Raw genomic sequence first — 26,112 nt, forward strand, 5'->3', positions numbered from 1 at the left:
TGGGGTTGTTTAATTTGGAGAAGAGGAGGCTTAGAGGTGACCTCATCACTCTCTATAACTACCTGAAGGGAAGTTCTAGCTAGGTGGGGATTGGTCTCTTCTCCCAGGCAGTCAGCAATAGGACAAGGGGGCATGGGCTTCAACTCTGCCAGGGGAAATTTAGGCTGGATATTAGAAAGAAATTCTTTCCAGGGAGAGTGGTCAGGCATTGGAATGGCTGCCCAGGGAGGTGGTGGACTCACCGTTCCTGGAGGTTTTTAAACTGAGATTGGACATGGCACTTAGTGCCATGATCTGGTCAATGGACTGGAGTTGGACAAAGGGTTGGACTTCATGATCTCTGAGGTCTTTTCCAACCCAGTCGATTCTGTGTGATTCTGTGTGATTCTGTGAATCATCTTGGGCTACTCATTGTAACCATTTCATGCTTCTTAATCCACTGTAAACAGATAGAATTCTTCTAAATCCTTAAGTAGCATAATGCTTTTACACTCATTTAAACTGAGTTGATGAGTCTCATTAAATGCATAAATATGTGGAACCCATAAATCTTTATTGTTCATAGAACCTCAACTGAAAAAATGCCATCTTCAACTGCAAAATACCCTCTCGCTGAGAGGGAGTTTTGAAAATAAACTTTTCTCCCCAAACGGCACTATCCATGGCAATTTTATGCTTTAAAAAACACAGCAGCAAAATACTAATTGTATTGCTTTTGGCTGTCTGCTCCTTCTCTCATTCATACATCATTTGGCTTCCTTTTAGGAAGTGAAAACATCAGCTAATCTGTAGAAGGAGACAGCTGGTTTGAACTGATGGTTTTCTATAATAGTCTCTTTTTATATTCTCATGTGCCATTGTGGTACATCAATAATTTATATAGCATTTAATTACGCAATAAGGCACAAGTGGGCATATTTTCTACAGCTATTCCATACACACCAACAAAGCCTTATTCTCTTTAAGGCCTTGAAGCATGTATAGCAATGGACCTATAAAACTTTCCCTGGAGTACCTTATTGCTCTTGCTTTATGTTCTTTTAATTTATTTTGAGGGCTTTTTCTTTTCCTTTTTTTTGGTTTTGGTGGTTTTTTTTTTGGAAGAGGGAGTTTTCAGGCGAAACCTAGAGAATACTCTTACTGCTTTGTCTTCATCCTTTTATATGGTGAATACATTAATAAATATACAGTGCTGTCCTGCCCCAAACTGTTTTTCTATTATAGAAATCTTGCTCAGGCTTCACGCTAGTATCCAGGTAGCAGAACATGGGGTGTTAAGGCAGAAAAATCTGAAGTCATTAGGTTTGGTCCTTGCCACTTTAAATAAGACACTTGTAGACGGTCCCATTGGTATTCCCTTGGTTTTCAATGGGATTCTTGGAATGCATTAGGCTGCCACGATCATGCTCTGTATCATCCCAAATCTCAGGTTTTCCATCCTGCAATGGGAAAGGTATGATGTTTACTGACTGGGAGGATACATGTAAATCTCCAATAAGCATAAATGCTTGTATCCTGTTTGTGTGTCCGGCAATTTTTTTCTTCTCATAGCTTTTCCTCCACATCTGTGAAAACAGGACAGATTCGCAAAAATATCTTGTACTGAACTTTCTTTTTTTATTTGCAAGTGATTTTTTTTTCTTCAGAAAACTTTTCCTTTGTGTTCACTAGAGGTTATTTTTTTGTTAAAGAACACAGTAACTGTTATGAAGCCAGGCAAAGATTTCCTATCAGTCTTCCCAACAGAAAATGCCTTTAGAAACAGAATCACTATTCTGACAAAATATTTCTTCTCTTTGATGAAAAGCTCAAATATTTCAAAGAAGACTGACAATAAAGATTAATGTTCTCATGTGTTTGAAACTAAAGCTTTCCTGGAAAAAAAAAATGAAACATTTCCCCATCAAATCCATTTGTCATTCAACTTCCATTCCCTTCCCCCTTCCGTAGACTAAGCAGTGACCTCTTTTTTGCCCATGGTTTGAGTTGTTTTCTCAAATAGTATAGAAATCACTGTCTTTTCACACCTAAATAAACATTCACAGCACTAGGACAATGTCTTTGAGACACACAAAAGTTTGCTGTTCACTGCCGAATTTTCACACTTAAGAGCTATTTCTCTGTTAAAATAACTACAGATCTCTTTTGGCCTGACTATTTGTAGCCTGTGCTAAACCCCCCTCATGCAGAAGTTGCTTCATGGAGATCATGCATGGTCTTTTCAGGTCCACATACAACCCTCCATCCACCAGCACAGACTGAACCTTCTGTGCCCAGACGCTGCAACAGAATATGTCTTGAACTGAAGTGTCCTTGTGTGGATGGTCAGTCTTCCTCAGTGAGCTGCCTCCAAGCCATTGCTGAGGAATCAAGCAACATCTCTATCAGGTAAGCTACTGGAAGTGTCCTCAAGAATAAGTCTTCAGGAGACATATATTTATCTGGAAGATACTCACTCTACAGCCAACACCTCCACCTTCAATAACTATAGTGATTTTGGCTTCCTTGGTTACACTATAGGCTATCTGGCTGGAAAATCTTAAAAACAAGCAGCACATCTTAAATAAAATTTAACATTTTCTACCTACAGAAGAAATCTGATTTTTAGACCAAATCAAGAATTATATCACACAAGACTGCACTACTTTTGTAAATCCATTATTTTGTCATATATTTTAATAACTTCACACTCCACCTGCAAATTTAAAAAACTGTTTATTTTACAGCATGTTACAATGGAAAAAGATGAAAAAAATAATGGGATTTAGTCATCAGGGCGCAGGGAGGGTCAGCTGCTACTGAAGGTAAGGCAAGAGCCCATGCTCTCGCTGACTGGGTGCAGTCCTGAGGGACCTGAGCATGGCAGACAGAGCGGTGGTGGCAGCGTCCTTTGACAGTTGCAGACACAACAAGCAATAAACTAGGGCTGGAGTCCATCCAGGGAGCCAGGACAGGAGCAAAATGAGATGGGGCCAGAGATAAGGTTGGAGGCAAAGCTACGAAGTGGGTCAAAGAGGTCCCTCCAGGAGATGAGGCTTGAGATGAGGCTGGAGACAAGTCTGCAGTGTGAGTCAAAGAGGTCCACCCAGAAGGGCAGCCGAACTAGAGTCCAGCACACTGACAATGCTGCTCTAGCACAAACTGCACAAATGGCTGGTCAGGGTCGGTGAGGCCCATTGGTACCTTTGGGGCCCTGACATTAGGGATCCTCAAAGCTATTTTTGCCACTGATTTGAATGGCCTTGTAGTAACAAGTTAACCTTCTGTGTTTTATTTTTTGTAAAATAAACACAATAAAACCTTGTGCTAAATACACAGAAGGGTACTCTGAGACTAAATAACTGTGTTTCTGAAGAACTGTTACATCTTCAGGCCAGAGGCACTTAACTGGCAATGTTTCTTAATCTTATAAGAGCAAATCTGAGCAATAGGCACCAAATTATTTTTTCCCTAATGCCACTGAAGATAATAAGAGCTCTTATACCTGTCCGTTTCATAGAACTGATCTCATGACATTATAACTCATATCTCTTTCAGATTACTATTAAAATTCAGGAATTCAGGCCTGTTTCCTAGCTGCAAAATCTTTTTTTTTTTTTTAAAAAAAAAAAGAAATTAGCTTTCAGTGACAAAAGCTGAACTACATTTACCTAAATACAGTGTTTTGCTCACCCCAGTTGCAAGCAAAAATCCTCCTCTGCACCTGCGGCACACTTTCTATGTATAAAAGTGACACGACTAGAGATAATAAAGGAACATCTGTGATATTCAATGAATTAAAGCAGGAGGAGCCATCTGCAGCCAGTAGAGAAGAGCAGGAATCTGAGCTTCTGGCCTAGTTTCCCATGCTGGGACCATTGCTGCTGTATGGCTCCACCACTTTGGTGCCTTTTTTTTTCCTTCCCATCATCCTATATTTTGTTTAAATGGTCACATCTACAGAACTAGTAACCATATATGGTTATAACACTCTACAGTTGTACCCAAATGCACTTGGAAGTACTTAGGGTTATCATACAACTTACTACAAATAAGTAATGAGTATGGGAAGAAGGCAAGGGGTATGTTTACACCGTACATATAAAATCTGTGTTCTGCAGAATGAAAACTACCCACATCTGGAATCAGAATGCCATAAACATGTGAAATAAGCATAAAATGACAAAAGAAAAACCACAAATTGCCACAGAAAAGAGATGTGAGTGTGTGCAGTGCTTGGAAGGGAGATGAGATGAATGCAACAAGTTTTTTGGCTTTATCAATTAAGTAGTTTTATAAGAACAGGAAAAGTCAGGGGTACTTAAGAAGGCTACAGAGACAAAGTCTGGCCTATCACCCATGTACGAAGCTGCAAGTGTAGCCTTGTATATCAAGATAAATTAGTGTATAATGGAAGAGTTATCTGGATTTCAGGTGCATACTAATATAATGTTATGGATCTTCTGTGCAGATTTTCCGAAGCTGAGATTTGAAGGAAAAACAGACAAACAAGCAAACAAACAAACAACGACAACAAAAACCAAAGCAAGCAAAAACAAACAACAAGTTACTTCCTGAGCTCTTAGAGAACACTGTGTTGGGCTGGTTAGTAAATTGAATCCCTATTCTCCTACTTGCACTGAAGCGTGTGCCAATTTTCTGGCTGCTTCTGTGTTGTCTTCAGTATTATTTAATTTGAAAAAAAAAATTACTCAATAGGACATTTTGGTAAGACAAAAACAAAACAAACCAGTTCTGCAAAGGGAGCTCCGTTGATTTTGGATTAATGTTTAAGATTTTGGAACTTTCTACAGAAAGTTTCCTGTATTATCACTATATACAAGGCACATCCCAAGCAGGTGGTATGTACAGTGCTTGTCAATATTTCAAGACTCTTATTTGTAGAAAGTAAATCAGAAACTACATTTTATTTTCTATTGCAATACACAATAGAAAACACTTCCAAATTAGCTTTGGAAAATGCAGGTCCCTGTAAACACAGAGCTCTCTTTGGGACCAGTCTGTTCTAGGATGATTACTTGGCTTGTCCATCTTGTTCCTGTATTTAGCCAAACAATTAGTTTGGCAACATGCGATTGTTAATCTTTTATTTGGGAAACTTATTGTTGCTTAACCGAATGTGCAATGAAGATATGTGAACATCTAAGCTGCAACAAGAAGGTAGGAGGGTTAATAATTCTGTAAGTCGCGTTTTAAAAAAGCATCTCCTTGGCCTAGATGTACAATGACATTCACTAATTGACTAAGTTAGTGAGCAAGACTTTAAAATAAAAAAGCCACAGAAATGTACTTAGAAAGTCTGGTGTTCATTCCAATGCAGGACAGAATTTTAGAAAGGAAAAGGATGTTTTTAGCTTCACCATCCTCACATCACAAGACATTGCAGGATGTGTGCATTTTTAGCAATGTTATTAATAAAAGTGAAGTAAATGTAAGTATGTGTCTAGAGAGAATACAATTAAAAATGAAATTTATTTGCTTGCCCATTTTTTCACCTTTATCACAACACTTGCAGTTGCCCAGTAACTACAATGGAATTATGAGGTTAAGCCCAGTCTTCAACAACATCCTCTTCACTGCGGGTACAGAGTTGACACTCAGCTCTTGCTAGAGCATCCCTGGGGATCCACAGTACAGAACTATGAAGTCTCATTACAATTCATTTTTCTAATCACTGAATCATCTTCCCAATATTCTCTTTAAATACACACCACATGTACTGCATCTGTAACCATGCTAAGCTGACAGGAGTGCTTTGTAACATAAATCCTTTGCCACATCTACAGAGAGGTGGTATTTGAACCCAGATTTCTAGAAAAAAATGTTCAGCGAATTAGTCATTCTTATTGCCTCTTCCCTAATGATATATACATTTTGTGTATGCATTATGGACAGTCATACATGTGCTTAGCATGGCTAAAGACAATATTTATAAATCGTCATAACTTTTAGTCTCCTATAGGTCAGCAAGACAATGAACCTAATCTAAATCTCTGTGATGATATTAGAAGCATTTCCATTCACGTGTAACTTGTCTTTGGGTCAGGCACTCATATACGCCAGTACAAAGACATTCTCGTGATCTTTGTCCATGCAACTTGCTCATGGGCTAAGCCATCGTCAGCAGCTCATGTCACCCACTCATGAGACACAGATGACAAGAGTCCTCTGACAGGGAGAATAAGAATGGGAATAGCATCAAAACATGTGATTCTGACTGGAAAAAAAAAGCATTAAAGGCATTGTTTAATAATAAGAAATTGGGCTAAGCAAAAGAATCAAATGTCTACCCCATTTTTCCAGCCATTTTTAAGTAAGACTCTGCCTTGAGATGTTTGGAGTGGAGTGTTCAAGCAGATCATCTTGATATCCCTTTATAGCTGATAAGAGATCTCAAAAACAGTAAAGAGGAATTGTGATTAAAAAATAATCTTCTACTCATCACAGTTAAAAAGAAGACACAAGGTGACTAGCTTAAGCGTAGACATCTGCACTGTCCATGAGAGAACCTAAGTGAGATGCATCACACCCTTCTGTGGGCATGAATTTCTTACTGTTTGCCCTGAAATCCCCTTTAAAATACTGAAAAGAAAATATTTTTCCTACTTCATTTTTATTATGCTATAGTTCAGGTTTATAAGGCAAATCAGTTTAATAAGGTGTAATTAAATTATTATCTATATAATCATGTATAATTATATGTATATTATGTAAGACAATTAAAAATTACTACAGATTCTTGAGGTTTCTTGTGCGTGAGTGTCTCTCAGTAACTTCTGCAGGGGGAGCTGAATATGAGCCCTGCTGGAGAAAAAAAAACTATAAATAAATAAAAAGGCAGAACAAAGGGGAGCAAAGCAGACTGCTGATGGAAGAATACAGTCGTCAGCATTGTGTGCACTGGCACAAAACTGCACACCAGTGTGTCCCACCTCACTGAAACGAGTGGGTTTCAGCATCCTGGGATGCCAGTGAAATATGGATTGGCAGCCACAGCTTTGTTTCTTCCATGGGCAAAACCTACTTTATCCCATGTCCTACAAAAAGGATGTCTTTGGGGCTCAAAGAGTGAAAAGGAACACACTCAACCACTTCTTGCACAGTACACAATTATGTCTCATTTCCACTTGTGTTTGTCCTCTATGAGTGAGCTCGGTCCCTGCCACAGAATGCTGAGGATGGTGCAGATTCTCTGGGACACCAATTCAGCTAATCCCAGTGGAAGGACATATGTGATGAACTATAAAACCAGCACAGTTAAACGGATAATTGTTTGGTTTTTTTTTTTCAATTCCCTTTTTAATGTTTAATTGTTTTCAATTTTAGGCACAGCTAAATTAATTTTTATTGTGGATTCATTTATTTGAAAAATAAAAATAATTCATAAGGAGATTTATTAGATTCTAATATAAGATGATCGCAGCAGCAAGATTTTGTATCGGAAGAGCAGTAAAAATATCATGATAATTACTTTACCATGAGAATAGTGCCATTTGATTTAAAAGTGTGAATTGTCTAAGAGACATGATTGCAACTTGAAGACACTGATAAATCCTTAGAAATAGAATATAGGATACCAGAGGCTAACGAAATAATAATGTTCAAACTTTTCTTATTGCTGACTGACTGGAATGATGATGAGGGCTGTGCTGGCCTTTGAGAATGCCTTTGAAATTCTGCACAATAAAAGCTAAAATTTTAGGGACGGTGAGTTTCAATTAGCATACCAACTTCACTAAGTCACACCAATCCACATCATTTGCAAATCACACTTCAGGTTTATCTGACATCCCTAGATGAAATCAAAATTAATTTTGAGAGCAACGGTAATTTGATGAAGAATAAAAAAACATAAAGTCCAAAGATGCAGAGGGGTTGTTTTGGAGCTTGTACAAAGCTTAATCTAGGATGGAAAGGTGTGCAACATTTTCTTATTTTAAGCTGATGGCAGGCTGTGCAACACTAGCAACTAAGAGCATTGGATGATAAGAATATATCCCCAAATCACCCACCTCACCATCACTGGCAGCCTTCGTAGGGATGCTTAAGTAAAGGCAGGATCCACAGCTAATCTACTTTTGGTGGCCCTGTGTACAGCTGCTTGTACAGGATTCCCCAGCCCCTCCCTACTGGATACCAAACACCACCAACTATGATGTGTGACAAAAAGAGCGGGCAAGATTTAAAGCACAGACAGTGAAATCTATCCAATATCAGGAAATAATTTGGAGATGTCAGTGGAAAAGGGAAAGGGCAGCACATCCTGCACTATAAATAATGGCAAAATATACACAGTGGTCCTTGTCAGTGTGACCTCAGAGAATACACCTGCCCGACATCCAATATGGGGATTGTTTTCTTCTATAGATGCTCAGAGAGATTATAATGATGTTTGAACCACCAGTATATCCTAATAGCATGGATTTAGCAGGAGCTAGAATCAGGGGTATTTTAACTTCTCCAACCTCATTCTGCCTGTAGCCACTCTAGGGCTAGAAACACAGAGTGCTGAGGAGCCAGAGTTGACCAGTGGCTTGGCCCAGGACACATGCCATAGGTTACTCTTAGAAATGGATAAGCATTCACTGAACCACTCAGAGGCATTTTTGCCCATGTTCACAACATCTGTGAACTGCTTCAAAAGTGACCATGTAGGCTGACCTGTAACAAGTCCCCATCAAATCCCCAGCAAAGGCTGCAGCCTTTCTCTTCCTGTCTCAGGTTGATTTCACCACACAGCAGCAAGGGCTCACAGCTCCCGAGCTACTTTGTTCTTGTTGGGTTTTTCTTCTTCTTTTTTCTTTTTTTTTTTCCTTCCAGAAAGTCTGATGCTTTTGAGTAAAGAAGGTGATGCTTCTTTTCTTCCTGCTTTGCCTTTAAGACAAATTTGTCTTTGTCTTTCTACTTTTCACAACAAAGATGTACTATATTTATCTTCTATTCAGTTTTCCTCTTTCTCATGTTTTTCTCCTCTCATCAAAATAAGACATTTTGAAGTTTTCTGGGCAGGAGAATTGAAACTGCATTTTGCCAGGGAATCAATATTATTCTCCACTAAAAGAAGTTTCTCAGCTTTTTGGCAGACAGGAAAGCTGCTTCGCACTACCCCAGACAAACCGTATTGCACAATGGAGGTAAGCAAAAACTATAAGATTAAATGCTGTTTGGTATACTGCTTTTGTTGAGAATACTACCTTTATGCTCACTGTGCTTTTCTGATGGACCCACAGGAGGGTGTCAGGGGGGCAGAGAACAACTTTGAAGTAAATGTTCTGTTAATATGACTGTGAGTTGTTCATGACCACGGTGCTCTCTGTGTGAGGGATTTTGTGCTGTAAGGCACAGACCGCCTTCCAAGAATGGTTCTTTTTCTTCTCTATATACACTATACCTGGGTTAATTGTGATGTATTATATGAGAGACATGGAAAAACTCAGAATTAGAGCTTTCCCACTGAAGATAATAGGGATTTTGCCAAAAGCTTCAGTTCTGCCCAGAGAATTTATAGGCAGGTACTTATCTAGGAGTCAGAAAATCTGAATTAAACTATTTAGTTTGCTATTGATTTCTGGCTTGATGCTAGTATGTCACTTAAAGCTTTATTTTAAAGACAAAGTTTTTTTCCTCAGTAGTTTTAAACAGCCCTGACACTTCATTTGGGTCCCAAAGAGACACTTTACAATATTCTGGAAATTCAGACATCTCTGTGCTCTAGTCCTTTACCTGTCATAACTCTTCCAATTCCCACAGTTTAAGTGACCTGCATCTTCAGATTACAGTACTTCTCTGTTCCTTGTCTCTGTTAGGATGCAAGAAATACATTGAATGTTTTTGCAGTGTCTCACCATATCTGGCCAAAGCTTTGAGTTACTAGACTGAAGAGCAATATGAGTAGTAAATAATGATATGGATTGTATTGAATTTTACTGAGGTTAGTGAACACAACAGCTTTCATTTACTTAGGGTAGGTGTAGAAGCGAGTGAGCCTAACAACTGAAAATGAAGAGGGAATACCCAAAATAGAGTCCTACAACAAAATCAGAGGTGAGAACAGAAATAAACTCCAAGGAACTTCTTCAGAAACTAATCAAACAGACATGCACATATCTTTATCTGTTTAGGTGTATTGGGTTTATGTGGCAAGGTTTTTCTAGAAGGGAGGCTGCAGGGTGGCTTCTGTGAGACACCAGAAGCTTCCCCCATGTCCAATAAAGCCAGCACCAGCCAGCTCCAAGATGGACCCACTGCCAGCCAAGGCCGAGCCCATCAGTGACAGTGGTGACAACATATTTAGGAAAGGGTAAAAACCTTTTTAAACAAAAGCTGGAAGAGAGGATTGAGAAGATGTGAGAGAAACAGCCCTGCAGACACCAAAGCCAGTAAAGGAGAAGGGCAGGAGGTGCTCCAGGTGCTGGAGCAGAGATTCCTCTGCAGCCTGTGGTGCAGACCATGTTGAGCCCAGCTGTCCCCTGCAGCCCATGGAGATACATGGTGGAGCAGATCTCCACCTGCAAGGCCACAGAAGTCCTCATGTTGAAGCAGCTGGATACCTGAAGGAGGCTGTGACCCCATGGGAAGCCCACACTTGAGCAGAGTCCTGGCAGGACCTGTGGGCCCATGGAAAGAGGAGCCCATGCTGGAGCAGGTTTGCTGGCCGGACTCATGACCCCATGGGGGATCAAGGCTGGAGCAGTCTGTTCCTGAAGGACCGCACCCCATGGAAGGGACCCACACCAGAGCAGTTTGTGAAGAACTGAAGCCCATGGGAAGGACTCGTGTTGGAGCAGTCTGAGGAGAACTGTCTGCCATGGGAGGGATCACACACTGGAGCAGGAGCAGTGTGTGAGGAATCCTCCCCTGAGGAGGAAGGGACAGCAGAGACAACGTGTGATGAACTGACCACAACCCACATTCCTCGTCCCCCTGTGCCCCTCAGAGTGAGGAGGTCGAGAAGCTGAGACTGATATTCAGCCCAGGGAGAAGGGATGAGGGGTGGGAAGGTGTTTTAAGTTTTGTTCTTTTTCCTCATTACCCTGCTTTCTTACTGATCAGAAAAAAATTAAATCAGTTTCCCCAAGTCGAGTTGGTTTTGCACATGACAGTAATTGGTGAGTGACCTGATCTTGACCCAAAAGCCTTTTGTCATATTTTCTTTCCCTTCTTAATTTGAGGAGGGGAAGTGATAGCGTAGCTCTGGTGGGCACCTGGCCTCCAGCCAAGTTCAACAGACCACAGTACAGAAAAAGGAAACACTATAGAAATAAAAATTAAGAAAGAAAGAAGAAAAAGACAAGGAGAAAGCAAACTGAACAACTACAGTGAATTGAGGCCTTAGAGTGAGAAAGCTCTTATGGAAAATCTAGCTGAAAGGACAGTTGGGACTTTAAGAAAAGTAATGTTTCCTCTTGTTTGAATCTCAATTTTTCTGGGAAACAGAGCTATTAACACTCTTGGCTAATAAATGAGGCTGAAGTGATTAAATGTTTTCAGTAACAGTTCTACCTAATATGTAGGACTCTGAACAATGAACAAAAGGGAGAAATAATAACATGAAAAACACATCCATGGGTTTAAACATTTCCCCTGTGCTGTAGCTCCAACAAGAAGGTTTGTGGAAGTAAAGGTTTTCCCATTTGTTTAAATGGCTTTCTGTCTTTTGCTAAATTTTCTCTTGAAGCTCTAACAACAACAAAAAAAAAATGACCCTTTTTTCATTTCCATGGGGGAAAATCTTATTAAGGGTTCATCTCCAAGGAGCAAGGTTTGCAAATTATTTTTGACAATTGTTATAACAATGACTAGGAAAGAGGATAGTGTTCAACTGTGTGACTAAAAACCAACAACTGTAAACACAAACAAATGGAGGAACCTCAAAATATAATCAAAGTAAACGGACCCCTCAACCAACTTCTCCCAGGGTTGTCTCAGGAGAGTGATCAGTCAGATTTGACAACTTCTAACAAACACTATGACAAAAGAAAGTCTCAGAGTTAGGGACGTCATTGCAGAAGACAAAATCTGATGAATCGACAGGTAGCAAGGGCAGACCAGAGGTACTCAGATTTTCAGTTATGTATTATTAATGTGCCTATAACAGGTGGTTGCTAAGTGTGGAGATACCTGGCTTGCAACTCATAAATAGTAGTAGGAACCTAAGTTGATGTCCTACATGAGATCTCACTCCCTTTCCCCTCCTGAGATCACAGTCTGGCTCCAGTCCTGTTTCTATTAGCTGTCCCTGCATTATCTTTGTCAATGGGAGTCCTTACAATCCCATGTTACACTGTCCTTAAGCTTTCTCGTCTGTTCTGTAAAGTATGGTCTAATACCTCAATAGCATCCTTTGGGTGGATCCGCTGTCCTGAGGCTGAAGAGTAATTTTTACACTAGGTCTAGAACATCTTTCATCTTTTGGCTCCTTTATCCTAAAAAGATTTTGACATACTGGACTGTGCCCAACTGAGGCCACCATAATGGTTAGGAGACTGGAGCATGTGGCATCCAAGGAGTCACTGAGTTGGGCTTACTCAAAAAGGGAAAGCTAACCTTGCAGGGAGGATCCTATTGTCTGAACTACCTAACAGGAGATATAGAGAAGACAGATGCAGACTTTTTAGGAGCTGCATAGTGATAAAAGAAGAGGCAAGCAACAAGTTGGAGCATTAGAAATTCCAGATAGGTAGCAGGGAAAAAAGATCCCCATGGGGATGGTCAGACATTGGAACAGAAGCCCATATGGGCTGTGGAATCTTTGTCTTTGAATACACCCAAAATTCAACCTGGCAAGGTAACTTGCCTGAAGACTACACAATGTCCGAAGGTCCCTTCCAATTTACACGACTCTACGAATAGACAGAATTTCAGAGGATGGGATCCAAGCACAGGATAGGGGTTGCAGTGACCTTTTGAGTATCCAACCAGCCACTAAAATACTGGTACTGCTCTGGGAGTACTGGTGTTTTGTTTAACAATTTATGCCTACATAACAATCATGAGAGGCTCAGAGTTGAGTGGATTATGACCAGATAGTCCAGCTAGTCATAATCATCCCTCCCATTCCCTGCACATCATTTTGTTTTCTTCTATCCGCCTCTCAGCACTTGCCAGCCACTGATCTGCCCACGTATTCATAGGGCCTGTCTAAAAGGGCGTTTCCTTTGACTAGAGCCTTTAAATGCTGCTGCAGTATAAATGTCACCATTTTTAATGCTTCCCACAATACTACCCACTACTGAGCCTCCTGCTGCTTTTTCACACTGTGGTTCTTTTCCTTTTTTTCTGCTCTGCTTCTGGCTCTGGACCAACTCCTTCTTTAAAACTCGTTTTGAAAGGTTCAGCTTGAGCACGCTATTCATTTAACTACTGACAGCAGGTCCGTACCTTCAAAAGCACTGCTGCAGAGCACAGAAACTCACTAACTTTCCTTGATGAAATGCCTCACAGTTTTTAAAATAACTCAAGGAAAACAATATTTTGGTTTTTTATTTCTCCTCTCTCCCCAATGAGTCAAACACACAAATATGTAACTAATGTATGTGTGAAAAGTCAATCTGTAAACAAAATTATTTAAGCAAAATGAAACTTTGATTTTGTACAAGTCCTGTGTCAATCCTGTTGGACAGGTTGAATTGAACCCTGGCTTAATCTTGTGTGGATAAAGACAACATTTATTTGCTGTCTGAGATGCTGTCATGAACTCTGTGTAAGAATGGTGCCCCTGAATGTGTGACATGGGCTGACATGCAGCACGCATCACCACCAGAGAAGCTTTCAGAGAAAGATGTACTGGAGCTGGAAGGATGCAATCATCTGTGCGAACTACTCAAGGTTTAAATTGATTGCCTCTAAACTGAAGGGGCCAGAGAAAGGAGCTAACAGGCTGGCAACCGAACAGTGCTTGGAGAGCACAAAAACATGGGAGTACAGTGCAAGATAATTTACAACTGTGAGACAACTTGTTCCACTGGACTGCAAAACCGAAAGAGCTGAAGAAGAGTCTGAAAACATAATGCAATGAGTTCTTGGTAATTCGGAAAGATTGATAATGAGAGAAAGGATCCAATACCTGGTTTTGTTTTTTAAAAAGCCAGATTCTTGTAATCTTCTTCACACTAAAAAAAATCCTTCACAAATACTACCACCACGGCTCTAAGTCAGAGCTCTTTGTGGAAGGGCAAGAAGGATTTTGGAAGCCTCTTTTGACACCTCATTCAGGGTATGATTGATTCATGTCTGATGTCAAACCCAGTATAGCTCAGCTTTAGCTGAAATGAGAAAAAAAAAATAATCTGTGATAATTTGCTTTCAGTTTTTCCTTTCTCTTACGAAGCAGCGTAAAGCAACACAACCTAATAACAAAGCAAAGGTACCACCTCTGACCATTCTTGTTCCCCTCCAACAGGAGGATCTCTCCAGAGAACGGTTTCCCATCCCCAGGTATCACCTGCAGGGGAAATAAAGTTTGGAACTATATGACAGGCTGCACTGCCATCTCCTCCAGCAGAAGGAGTTCCTCCTGGTGAAAAGGGGACTTAACCTAAGGTGAGAAAGGAGCTTTGGAATAATTCAAAGATTCAGGAAAGGAGATAGTGACTGTTTCTGGAGGTTTCTCCTCTCCTGGCAAGTATTTAAGAGTACCAGGATATTTGGCACAAATCAAAGGCCTCTACACTGGGGGGCTGGAAAAGCTTCTGCTGCTGACTGTTCATTAGCAGTACAGAAGAGAAGGGCCCTTTCATCAGTGATTGCAGACTTCTTGCTAGAGGGAGAAACAGTTTATGCTCTTTAAAATTGCCTATTCCAGAAGTATTTCTCATTATAAAAGACTGCAGAGGAAATTACAATTCTGTTACATTTTTTTTCACCATGTGAGCACAAAACGAAACTATTCCCTTAATGTATTACTGTGATACCTGCAAATAAACGTGAGATAAGATCTGGGACAAAACCGATGCTGCCAAAAAATCTGTGAAACTCTGATGAGGAAATTGGACAGACAAAAAAAAACGTGATTTGGTTCAGATGCTAGAGCTAAGCCAATGTGATTTTTATTCCCTTTCCTTCTTTCTCCCTCCAGGGAATAGTTTATTCATTATAAAATGGGGTTTTGCCAGGACCAAGTGTTATTAAGTAAAAATCCCTCATGCCTGAGTGTTTTACTCACTACACTATTACATAAAAAGTTGGTAGTGCAAATACTGCCTTTACTTTCCTGAGAAGAAGGAAATGGCATATTATCCATATTTAAAAGAATGATAGTTGCCTAGACCCGGGGCCATTACAGGATACGTTCAGTCTCCCTGAGATATAGTGATACATTCAAGAAAGTTAATATTCAGGGTATAGGTGGGATTGCAAGCACATATTTCCATTCTGCATTGCACTTCCCTCATCTCTGTGAATTTGTTCCAATGAGAGAGATGCTCAGTGGTGTGGGAACACTTCAGGTCAGTGTCTGTGGGTCTGGCTCAGACAAGACACTCAACGTCATAGAGAAAGCCTGAAAAAAAGCCAGAGTCCTCATCTAAAATAAGTACTTCAGAAGTACCAAAGCAGAGTTGTTAAGATACTAAGGAGTCACTTTCATCCTCTTTCAGTCCCACAACTATTTGAAACGCAGTTCTTCTGTCTCCTTGTCTTCCTCTCTTTACCAGAGCCACACTAAGGATGTTTGCAGTGTTACACTCACAAGAATTAAGGATCCATTTAACCTCTGTGCTAGGAACCTAGTGTCTAAGCTCTTCATTATTTTAAGCTCTTTAACAGCATACATGGAAGAGAAGTCACCGACTTAGTTAACTGTCCCTTGGAGGGTAGGTTTCAAACCTTCTTTTCTACCAGGGTAGGGTGCAACTGGACATAGTGGGGCATGAGCTAAGACACTTTAATTTTAGGGTATTATAGGTTGTTTTTCCTCTGAGTCTTGTCTCTTTCCAAGTAAAAATGATGCTTCACATTGGTGTTTGGGCATGGCCTCATTCACAAAATGACCAGGATTCACCAGCTCCTGTAGAAGTTAGCAATGGCTACTGTGGCACAACTCTGATTTCTGCTGCGTTTTAAGTGTTTGAAGATAACTGCAAGTAGCAGCTACATGCCTTATGCTGCCTATAGAAAAATCAATGACCATTAACACTATTGATTGCATGAGAAGATGCTTTAAAAAAAGTTTGTTAATTGCTTGCTTTTCCTAAAACTCCCATCACTGCTGATCCCTTCACTGCTGCCACTTTGACAGCAACCAGCAGCCTGTTAACACAGACACGAGCTGCGGAAGAGGAGCTGAAAATACCACTTAATTTTTAACAGTACACTATTCCTTGCCCAAAAAAAATACTTTTCATTTATATCTTCAACAGTTTTTGCTACCTGTCTGTAGTGTCTGTATTTGAAGTCAAACAATTAATTATAAATGTAACTTCAAACACAAAATGCGTTGTCCACGGAATATGATTTGACAGAGACTCTCTGGACACAATGTGATGGCTGCCTCCAGTTAAGCCTCAGAGTTTTCATCATCCTTTGAAAAGCAAAGTGATTCAGAAATAGCTAACCTAAGCCAGCAAGCCCACAAGCAGAGGTTGCCATGAAAACACAGAGCAAAGCGGGGTGCGGGTTAGATGAGAGTTAGCTCTGTGTTGTGCTGAAGTTAGCGAACCCTACTTCTCAGCCACACAATACCAGTTTATCTGCTCCACGTGAGCTAAGTCAGGTTTTTATTAGCCCAGGCTTCACCACAATACCAGCTTCATGGGCAGCATGGACCAAGTTGGGGAGTCTGGTTGTGGGGTCTGCCTTGTTGGTACACTTTGGAAGAGGCCAAGGAGCTTTTCAGCCTATTGCCATCTGACATCCATCTCCCTCCAGCAGATCTATCACCAGATTTACAAAAGAGAATAGAAAACAGAAGCCAACACCCTGATCTCATAAAAAGATTACAGAAAAGAAGAATGGGAATAAAGTCCCTCTTCCTCAACATTTGCTAAATAAATTGGAGTGTTTCTCACCTAAATGTTTCTTAAAGTCTTCTGTGAAGTGTCAGCAGTCCTCCAAGTTGAAGATAAGTCAGCGAAACAGAGCTCTGCCCTTAATGGAAAAGCCATTTTGACTGAACAAGTGTACTTCCATTAAAAACAAACAAAAAAATATATTAGGGAAATTGATTACAGTCCTCATCCTTGGGCATATAAGTAGAAAGGAGATAAAGAATGTAAGCCATTCATAATTTTTTTACAGATGCAGCCTCCCCAAAGGTCTAATTGTGCTTTAATGATAACAAATAAATATTCAGTAATGGCTCATTTGCACTAGCCCTTGCAGAAGACAGCCGTGACTAACAATGCTTTAACAAAATGTCACACCCAGCTTTTCCTTCAAAACATGCCAGAGCCTGCTGAAATCAGGGCATAAAGTTTATCTTATCCAAATATAGATACCCAATCAGATATTTTAGGTTTCACTTATAGTCTATGGAGAGAAACACCCTTTTGGATCTTGATTCCTTGAGGCTACTTTAGTCACCTGCTTTAGTACGAGATGTGTCACTCCTGACAGCGCTCACTTCTCCTCTGGCGTATAGACGTAGTCTTGGATGACAGGCCAGATGTGAATATCTAAGTGTGGCCAAATGAATTCCACTCTCCCAGTGTTTGCATTGACTTAGGAGGCTCTGAATGAGAGGTCAGCAATATGTTCTTGTAAGATTAACTAGTTTTGGAGACTTCAGTTCTGAAAATGCATATTGCATCACAGTATTTCACACTCAAAATAAGCAGTGTCCTTTAGCCAAGCTGCAAGCCGTTTTGCTGGAAGACATTATTTTCTTATTGTACTCCTTATACTAGTAACAAATTCACTGCCAGTTTTGATGCTATATTATATTTTTCCTGAAATTTCCATTTTCTTTTGTTTTTCTCATGTTGCTTCGTCTCTTCGTCCTTTTTTTCTATGTTCTGCTCAACCTTTTTCAGAGTCCTATCTTCATTGTCATCATATTTTCTGTTCCTTTTTTCTTACTGCTTTTATGTAATATTATTTATTGATTTTATCAACAATCCATCTTTTTAACACACTTACTAAACTCATACTTTCCAAAAGCTTTGGAATAGAAAATCAGATCTATTCTTCCTCTGCAAAACACCTATTAAATGTGTTAATATATGTTATATTTCTAAACAGTATCATAGATAACAGACACAACAGAAAGTCCTTCACATTCAGACCATTTCCCATGTAAAGGCAAAACCTTTCTGAAAACTGAGCACCCCTATGGGAAAATAAATGATCCTTCCTTATCTATTCTGTCACTTAACTTCATTTCCTGGCTCATGTTCACACTTCCCTTAATTATCTTAGCAATACAATTCAACTCAGCCACTCAAAAGCTTTCAGAAATCAAACCCACCATGTTTACTCTCCCTGTCTAAGGAACAGAGATTGAGCTGAAGAACCCACGTCAAAAATAGCTTTGCAGTCTTCAGAATCTTGCATATCAACTCTACACACAACTAGTAACAGTCCATCTGGCATCCTAATTGTTCCTTACATCTTAGCTAATGCTTGCAAACCAACTGCAGCACCTCATAAAACTCAGAAATGCATTTCACCTCCAGTGGGGTTAGAAACAATTACTGGTTTTCTGTGTGCCATACAGAACACACGACAAGATTGTTCCTGGCTTATTAAAGGTAGGGATTTGGACATGGGCAGTCAGCAGAGCTCTACTGCTTCTGGGATAAATGCATATGCTGTGTTTTGCCACGAAGATATAGGAGCTCACTCAGTGCCGGCTCAGTTCTTTCCAACCAGCAAGCTGCACTGTGTGCTGTAAAACATATTCCTTTGCACTATGTGATGAAGACAGAGAAACTCATGTGTTTCCTGCAGCTGGATGTCTGTCAAGTATGGGCTCAAGTATTTTCTAAAAAGTTAAAACTATGTCTCAAGAGTTGTTTTAGGCCATTGCTAAAGAGGATCAAGGGCATCATTATCATCTGTGAATTTATGTACTTGGAGCCTGATGTAGAAAAGCACTGAAGTGCTTACGACCAGCTCTGAGCATCTGACAAAACCATCTCTCGGCAACTGCCGTCCCCTGCTGCTGGCTACAGCCTCCTCCAGCTCATTATCAGTGTCTGGACATGCAAAACCCAAGATAAATACGGAGCACTTGTATAAGCCTAAGCTCTCACTCAAGCCCATACAGACTGTTTAGCACTCTTACCCAAGGGATCCTCTTCTTGTGATCATTCTCCAAGCACACCTACCCAACAAAGCCAATTTACCCCACCCACAGTCCCACAGGAGATTGTCCTTCACCTCATGCAACTGCCCAGAAACAGGGCAGGGACCTGGCAAGAAGAAGGCTTGTTCACAAATCTCCCATCTGATTTTCAACACATTTTGCCTCACTAACCATTCGGGCACCTGTGCAATCCAAGGGATAGTATTGAGTTCTTGCTGCACTCGATAGTCTGCTTCACCTGAAACACTGTCATTGGGCCACTGTGCTCAGTCCTGTCAGAACACAGCCTGCAAAATCAACAGGTGCCAGAACAGCAAGCTGTTTGCCACTGGTGTAAGAAATACTGTGATTAGAGGGCAAGGCAGGGGGAGCAAGAAAAAACACTTTCACAGTGACCAGCATCTGCCTATTGCATTTATTTGTACAGCAATGCCCAAGCTCTAATGGGAATCCTATTATTTTTGGACTCTCAGCATCTGACCCAAAGCATTGAGACATTTTCTTTAAATCCACAGTGAAATCGAGGTAGGCACCTAAATTGAAGGATGCAGTCTTAAAAATCTGTATCAAATTTCAACCAGTGGATTTCCTTAGAAGTTTTGAGTTCACACTGACAGCCTCGAATCCTGCACAAAGCATGACAGTATTGCAAAATACCTTTAATTCAAAAATATGACCAAGGAGCACTTCTGGAAACAGGACAAGTGGATGTCAGCCCTCTTCGGTGCCTGAAAAGGCTCAGACTATCCTGTACTACTTTCCAGTGTGATTTATAAGCTTCCAGGCCAGTCTGCAGCTGCAGGCTCTTCTTCTCCTTGTAAAAGTGAGTCACTGCATCCTGGTCCAAGTATATTTAGGCAATCTCTGATATATAGCTGTCCATTCATTTTTTTAATCTTTCAATGGAGTTTTTAAGTTATGCCTATTTAATGATGCCAATATTTTCCCATATAACTTGTGATGTTGCAGTCCCTTCACAGTTAAAAATCTTTTCTTAATACCTTATCTCAATTTTTCCAACTACATATTGAACCAATTCTTTATCACTCCATCCCACAGTGGGCAGGGTAAACAACCAAACTCTGCCTTCCTTGTAACAAACTTAATTTTTTGCAGTTGTCATGTCCTTTGTTTTCTGGAATAAACGAAGCAAACCAGTCAGCCTTCACTTCTGCCTTCTACAACTGTCATTGCTGGTAGCATACTCCCATCGACTTCGGTTATGCATATGTTTCTTTCTGAAAATGCAGAAAAATACACTGAAAACATGACGTCAAATGAGACCTCACTACCTCGATAGAGTTAAGAGCAATAAAAGACTGAGCAGTTGCAGACTGTGTATAAGGTGCCCAGGAGAGCACCTGCCTTCTCTGCCAAACTGTCGCATCTGCTGCTCACATTAATTCATCTCATGCTGCACCCAGATCCTTTTCTTCTGCCTTAGGGCTTCACTACTTTTCCAGGGTGTTTTTCTGTGTATTTTATTTCCTATGTGTCCATGTACTTCCCTCAACATTCTCTTTTTTAATTTAATTTTGTAACTTTGATTTCAGACCATTTTTCTGATGAAAAGACCTGTGAATTCTAACCCTGTTCCCAACAGTGCTTACAATCATTCCCGAGCAAGTACCGCCTGCAAATTCAAGTGATCTCCTGGGGCCATTGAAAAAGGTGATTTAAATAATGAAAATATTTCAATTTATTGCTGGATTCTTCTTAATGCAAACAGCTGTCTATCCATCCCTTAATAACATAAGTTAGGCCATATTGCCTTCTGCAATAGAAGAGTGCCAAAATCCTTTCTAAAGCTAAAATATTTAGTAATAATGGCTTCCTTCTTATCACCTAGGCCAATTAAACTGAAGGAAAGGAAATTAGCTTGGCTTGACACAAATGGCTATTGACAAAACCGTTCTGATTCTCTTATCTCACTTCTCTCATCAGAGATTTACAAATTTATCATTTGTATAGGTGAATTACAGGATTTCCAACTAGGCTGTTGGGGCCATTATTCCCCAGATCCTCCTTTTTCTTTCATTTTTTGAACACAAGAGGTATGTTTGCCTTTCTTCAGTCCTTTTCTGTCCTCTATAATGCTTCAAAGATAATCTAAGGGTTCTAAGGGTTCTAAGATTGCTTCAGCAATCAGCATACAACAGATTTTACCAGATTAATGTGTCTAACATATTTTACAGATTAATTTACTATGTTGAATCTGTCTCATTACAGTTGGTCCTGCTCTTTTGCTAGTTTGGGCTCTCATCTGAACTTTATTGATGCCATGTTAAGGATTTTGTTGCAACTCATACTTTTCCTGAAAAATGAAGCAAACAAGGTCTTGAATGTTTCGATTTCCATTGTGTTTTTCCATATTTGTGTCATCTATTGAAGTATAGTGAGCCTCTGCAGCTTTCAGCCCTTCTTTTGACACATCCTGTCACTCTTAGTTCTAATTTGCCTTATTTTGATTCAGGCTTCAGGGAAAGTGATGACTGAATCAGAGCAACAGCAGCATCAGCTTTTTAATATAAGCTGCCATTTGATATTCAATCTATCATCACCAATCAAGCACTCTATTTGTGTTTGTACCCCCACTGGATCTAAAGCCATTTGCCAACACCTCTATCCAGGGCAAGGTCTAAAGGGTATCTCTGCAACTGCTTTACAACAGGTCTTTAAAGCATGAAGAAATATAGATGGAGAGACAGATTTAAATAAAAAAAAATCTTTGCATCTCTGAATGCGTTCAGTATCCCAAAGGAAGAGACTTCTTAATATTAAAATAACAGTTTCATATATTTTAGTGTTCCATAATAAAATGTTATGGTGTCACGAGGGCTAATATATCGAGATGTTCAGATTCTCCAAAAGACACACATGATGTAAAAAGCTGAGACAAATAGCAAAAATAGTACATACCCTTTTCAAGGTCTGCTTTCCCTCAAGCAGGGGCAGTGTTTGCTGTCAGTGAGAAATCATTGCTCATCACAAATAAACAATTTAGAAATTCTTTCTTTATATAACTTTTGCCAGGACATCAATAGCCTAGAATTGAGGTAATATCAGAGAGAAGATAAAATATGTAGCTGAACTAGCATTCTGGTGCAGTGGTGATTTCATACATCCCATATTCAGTCTGGGAGTCACAACCTGGCTACTTCTGAAAACTGTCCAGAGCAATAAATAAAAGTAATTCTGCTTGCATCACCTGCTGCTGTACTTTGGAAGGAGAATCTGGATGGCTCTTCTGCAGCTTCAGAGTTTCTTGCTGAACCTTTGACCTTTCTGAAGTTGTTTCAATAACCCACTGAAGTCTGAAACACAAAAAATCAAAGGTTCATGAAAAAGTTTAATCCCTACTAAGAGCCCAATCTTATGACATTTATAATCCCTCTAGTTTTAGTTTCAATAATGAGGTAGTAATCTTTTGCCATCCAACTTCATTTTTGCTTCCAAGGCAACATAACCTTTGCTCATTTGCTGCAAAGGACCTGAATTAGAAGTGTGCTGGATCTACTCTTGTTTCCCACCCATGCAATGTGTGCCATTGAGTGCTGTCTAGCTGGTACAATTCCACAAGCCACTGCTGACGTTTCTCAGAGAGTCCTGCTTCCCCTGCTGGACCAGCCCTCTCCTCCAGAGAGGAAACATTGAACTGTTTTTGAAGACAGTCATCTTAAAGTCAGCAAAAATAGCCTAAAACAGGCATGTAGTACCTCTTTCCCTCCCCTACCTGGCAAATAGAAAAAAAGTGGGAAAAGACATTTTGCAGGGCATTGCCTTATATTCTAAGACAAAGGTGATAAGATAGGTGAGATGAATTCCTCATGTCCCATGCCTTCATCTTCCCTCACCATTCGCTGTAAAATGTGCCTGAGCATCTTGCTAAAACCTGATAGCTGTTTGCAGATAGCCAAAGGTAGTTGGGATTAATGCCAAACCTGTACCAGCAAAAACCACAGTCAATAGCAGTCTTCGCATTGACTTCTGCTAACAACTGATTGGCCAAACCTTGCAAGAATTTGATACTTTTTGAAGAAAGTGTTTGAGCAATGATAGGAACTGTGGCAGTAATTAGAATAACTCATGTCCCACAGGAGTTGTTCAGTCCCTTGCAGGAATGGCTCTGTACAAGGGTGCAGTAATAACAGGGGATGGCAACTATTGACTTGCTCTTCTGACTTCTCTGTTCTCCCACTTCATTCTCTCAGTACAAAACTCTTTGAATCACAATTTTAAATGCATTTCTTACTTCATTTTTACATCAGATAATTAAGTATTCATTTCCAGCTCATCACTGAAAGGCCTCCAGGCTAAGGCATGTACACATGATCAAAGTTATATCACTCCAGGCATTTGGCTGATGTGTAAAAAACTCTGCTTTGTGAGTTGTATGTACTTCTCAGCTCTCCCTTTCTCCTGTCTGCAGAGGATAAAAAGGGAGAAATCATGGGGATAATGCTCCTCTCTGAGCTGTCGAAGCACACAAGTTCACTCAGTTAGTCCAGCTTTTATTTAAACGGCTTACCAGATTAGCTCTTCTGTCTATCAGAACTGAGGTTCTAGAAATTCGCGTAAACATTTCTCAGTTTCGTACAGTGCAAAGTAGAATCACTCTTGCTTAATTCTGTCCATCTGCTCACAGTTGTCCGCACTTTTATAATGAATGGAGAGAAAGAGGCACCTCCACAGCATTGTCTTCTCCATAAATTGCACTGTATACTTCCTGAGGCACCTGTGTCTTTTCACTAACAACAAAGGGAGACTAGTGCTTTATTTTTAGAGGATTGCCATTAAATGAGTTTAAAACAGTCCATGAGTGGCTTCCCCGTTTAATACTGCTATCACATTGCCAGACTTTGTTGAATGCATCTCAACTAACTTGTCCTTGTGATGATCCCAGTCTGCTGCACCTCCTTGTTTGTAGAACTTCCCTTGCACGTCCCAGTCTGGGGAGAAAATTGATGACATATAAGCTGTGTCAATTGACACGCATTGCCATACTGTTTCTGCCACAGAGCCAACAACACCTCTGCAGAGCAGAAGTGGCATTTACCTTAAAAAGGGTATGGATGTGGAATCACCTTTTACTAACGACAGACTAAAGGAAAGGGCATATCTGAGACCCTGCTCGAGTTACGAGAAACTATAAATGACTGATCTGTGTCTTTCCCAATTTTTACAAATTGAATGTTACATTTCACAAGGGAAGAATCAGGATACATGGATCAGAAAACTGTTAGCACCAGAGTTTTATTAATAGTAACTACAGTACAAAAGCAGCAGTTTCCAGCTTTTATATAGCATTACATTTGCTTGATGCAGATAAAGAGAAATGATTCATGAAACAATGTGGAAAAAAAAGATGTAGGAGGGTGAATCACATTGGAAGAACAGGAAAAAATGGAAGTGGGTGCAGTGAGCATGTTGTGTCATCACCTATAAAATTATTTTAACTTGCTATATCAGTGGAATACTATTAACTCCTGCTTTGTTGGACGTGATGTATGGTGGAGGAGGGAACGTTTCAGTCATATTGAATGACAGTAATTTTTGGAGAAAGAGAATGGTTCCTTTTTTTTTTTTTTTTCTCCAGAAGGGAACTCATTGACATCTTTACATCTGACACTGATTTGCAGACAATTACTGTACAGTTGCACAACTGGACCCAAATTCCTCTTGTTGTCAGCACTGCACGGCCCAGACTGAAAATAAGTGAACACAGGGAAAACATAAGTCCTCTGGAGAATTTTAATGCAAACATAGTTTATCTGTTAATAATAAGTTAATGATAGGTATTTTTCTTTTTTTTTCTCCCAAAGTCTTATGATTATATTATTCACATTACTCTTGCTTTGAAACAGGAATAAGTGATGCTCTAGGAAAATCTCTACTTTAGGGACTAACTACTCTAGGATTCCTATTAATAGATTAACAAGATGGGGTTTGGCTGTGTGTATTTCACAGGGCTGACTGTCAGAATGGATTTTTATGCAGGCTTATAGCAGAAAAAACTGCCTGGGTCACACAGTCTCACCTTTATTTTTTCAGGATTACATCTTCTCTCCCCATAGCGACACCGCTTATTCTACATACAGAGACTACAAAACGTATTTATTTATGTCAAAGCCACAAAACCAAAAGAAGTTAAACATTGTTCCACAGAAGCCAGAGTTAAAGCCTTAACCCAGATGCAGCAAGTGACACTACATACAGGCACACTCCGGTTTTCACATGCAGTTTGTTTCCCCTTTGGACTGACCGTGTATCTGCCTCTGTTTGGTGTTAAAAGGGCTGTTCCCACCAGAGGGGACAGTGACCTGGGCTCCCTGTGCTCCTTCGTGTCGACTCCTCCACTATTCTTTACTGATACCTTTCCTAGGGTCTGATCTGAATCAATATATGGAAATGGGTGGTGCGTTGCAAAAATCTACAATGATCCTATGAAACCCTTCAAGATTTTTTTTCCCATTTATACTATTGCAGGGCACAAAGTAGCCATCTGGCATAATTCAGAAAAACAGAAAATCCCCAAATGGTTCAGTTTTCTCAGTATTTTGTGAATCTGGGCTACATAACCCATGTCATTGCTGAGATTCAGGTATGTAAAACCCACAGGATGCCCCAAGCACGTTTCCATTTACAACAGGCTGGATATCCAGCAGCAGTGCTGAAAGCAGCTCACACCAGGAGGTTGGGACCAGATACCTGCATCTTGTTTGCCCTTCTGATCCTTGCTGCTCAGCACAGTGTTTTCAAGGCAGGTCATAGAATCATAGAATGATTTGGGTTGGAAGGGACCCTAGAGATCATCTAGTTCCAAACCTACACCCATGGGCAGGGACACCTTCCACCAGACCAGGTTGTTT

General features: G+C 40.1%; 1 protein-coding gene across 1 annotated transcript in view; it reads right to left on the reverse strand.

Moving 5' to 3' along the window:
• Nucleotides 1–22,239: 22,239 nt before the first annotated feature.
• SLC36A4 (solute carrier family 36 member 4) overlaps nucleotides 22,240–26,112 on the reverse strand; it is a 128,687-nt gene continuing 124,814 nt past the window's right edge. The window contains exon 11 of the mRNA XM_021280130.2: nucleotides 22,240–22,557. Coding sequence (XP_021135805.1) covers nucleotides 22,499–22,557 — 59 coding nt within the window. The 3' untranslated portion in view covers nucleotides 22,240–22,498. The remainder of the gene's footprint in view (nucleotides 22,558–26,112) is intronic.

This window comes from Columba livia, chromosome 1, assembly GCF_036013475.1.
Source record: "Columba livia isolate bColLiv1 breed racing homer chromosome 1, bColLiv1.pat.W.v2, whole genome shotgun sequence".
In the NCBI taxonomy this organism is placed as follows: Eukaryota; Metazoa; Chordata; class Aves; order Columbiformes; family Columbidae; genus Columba; species Columba livia.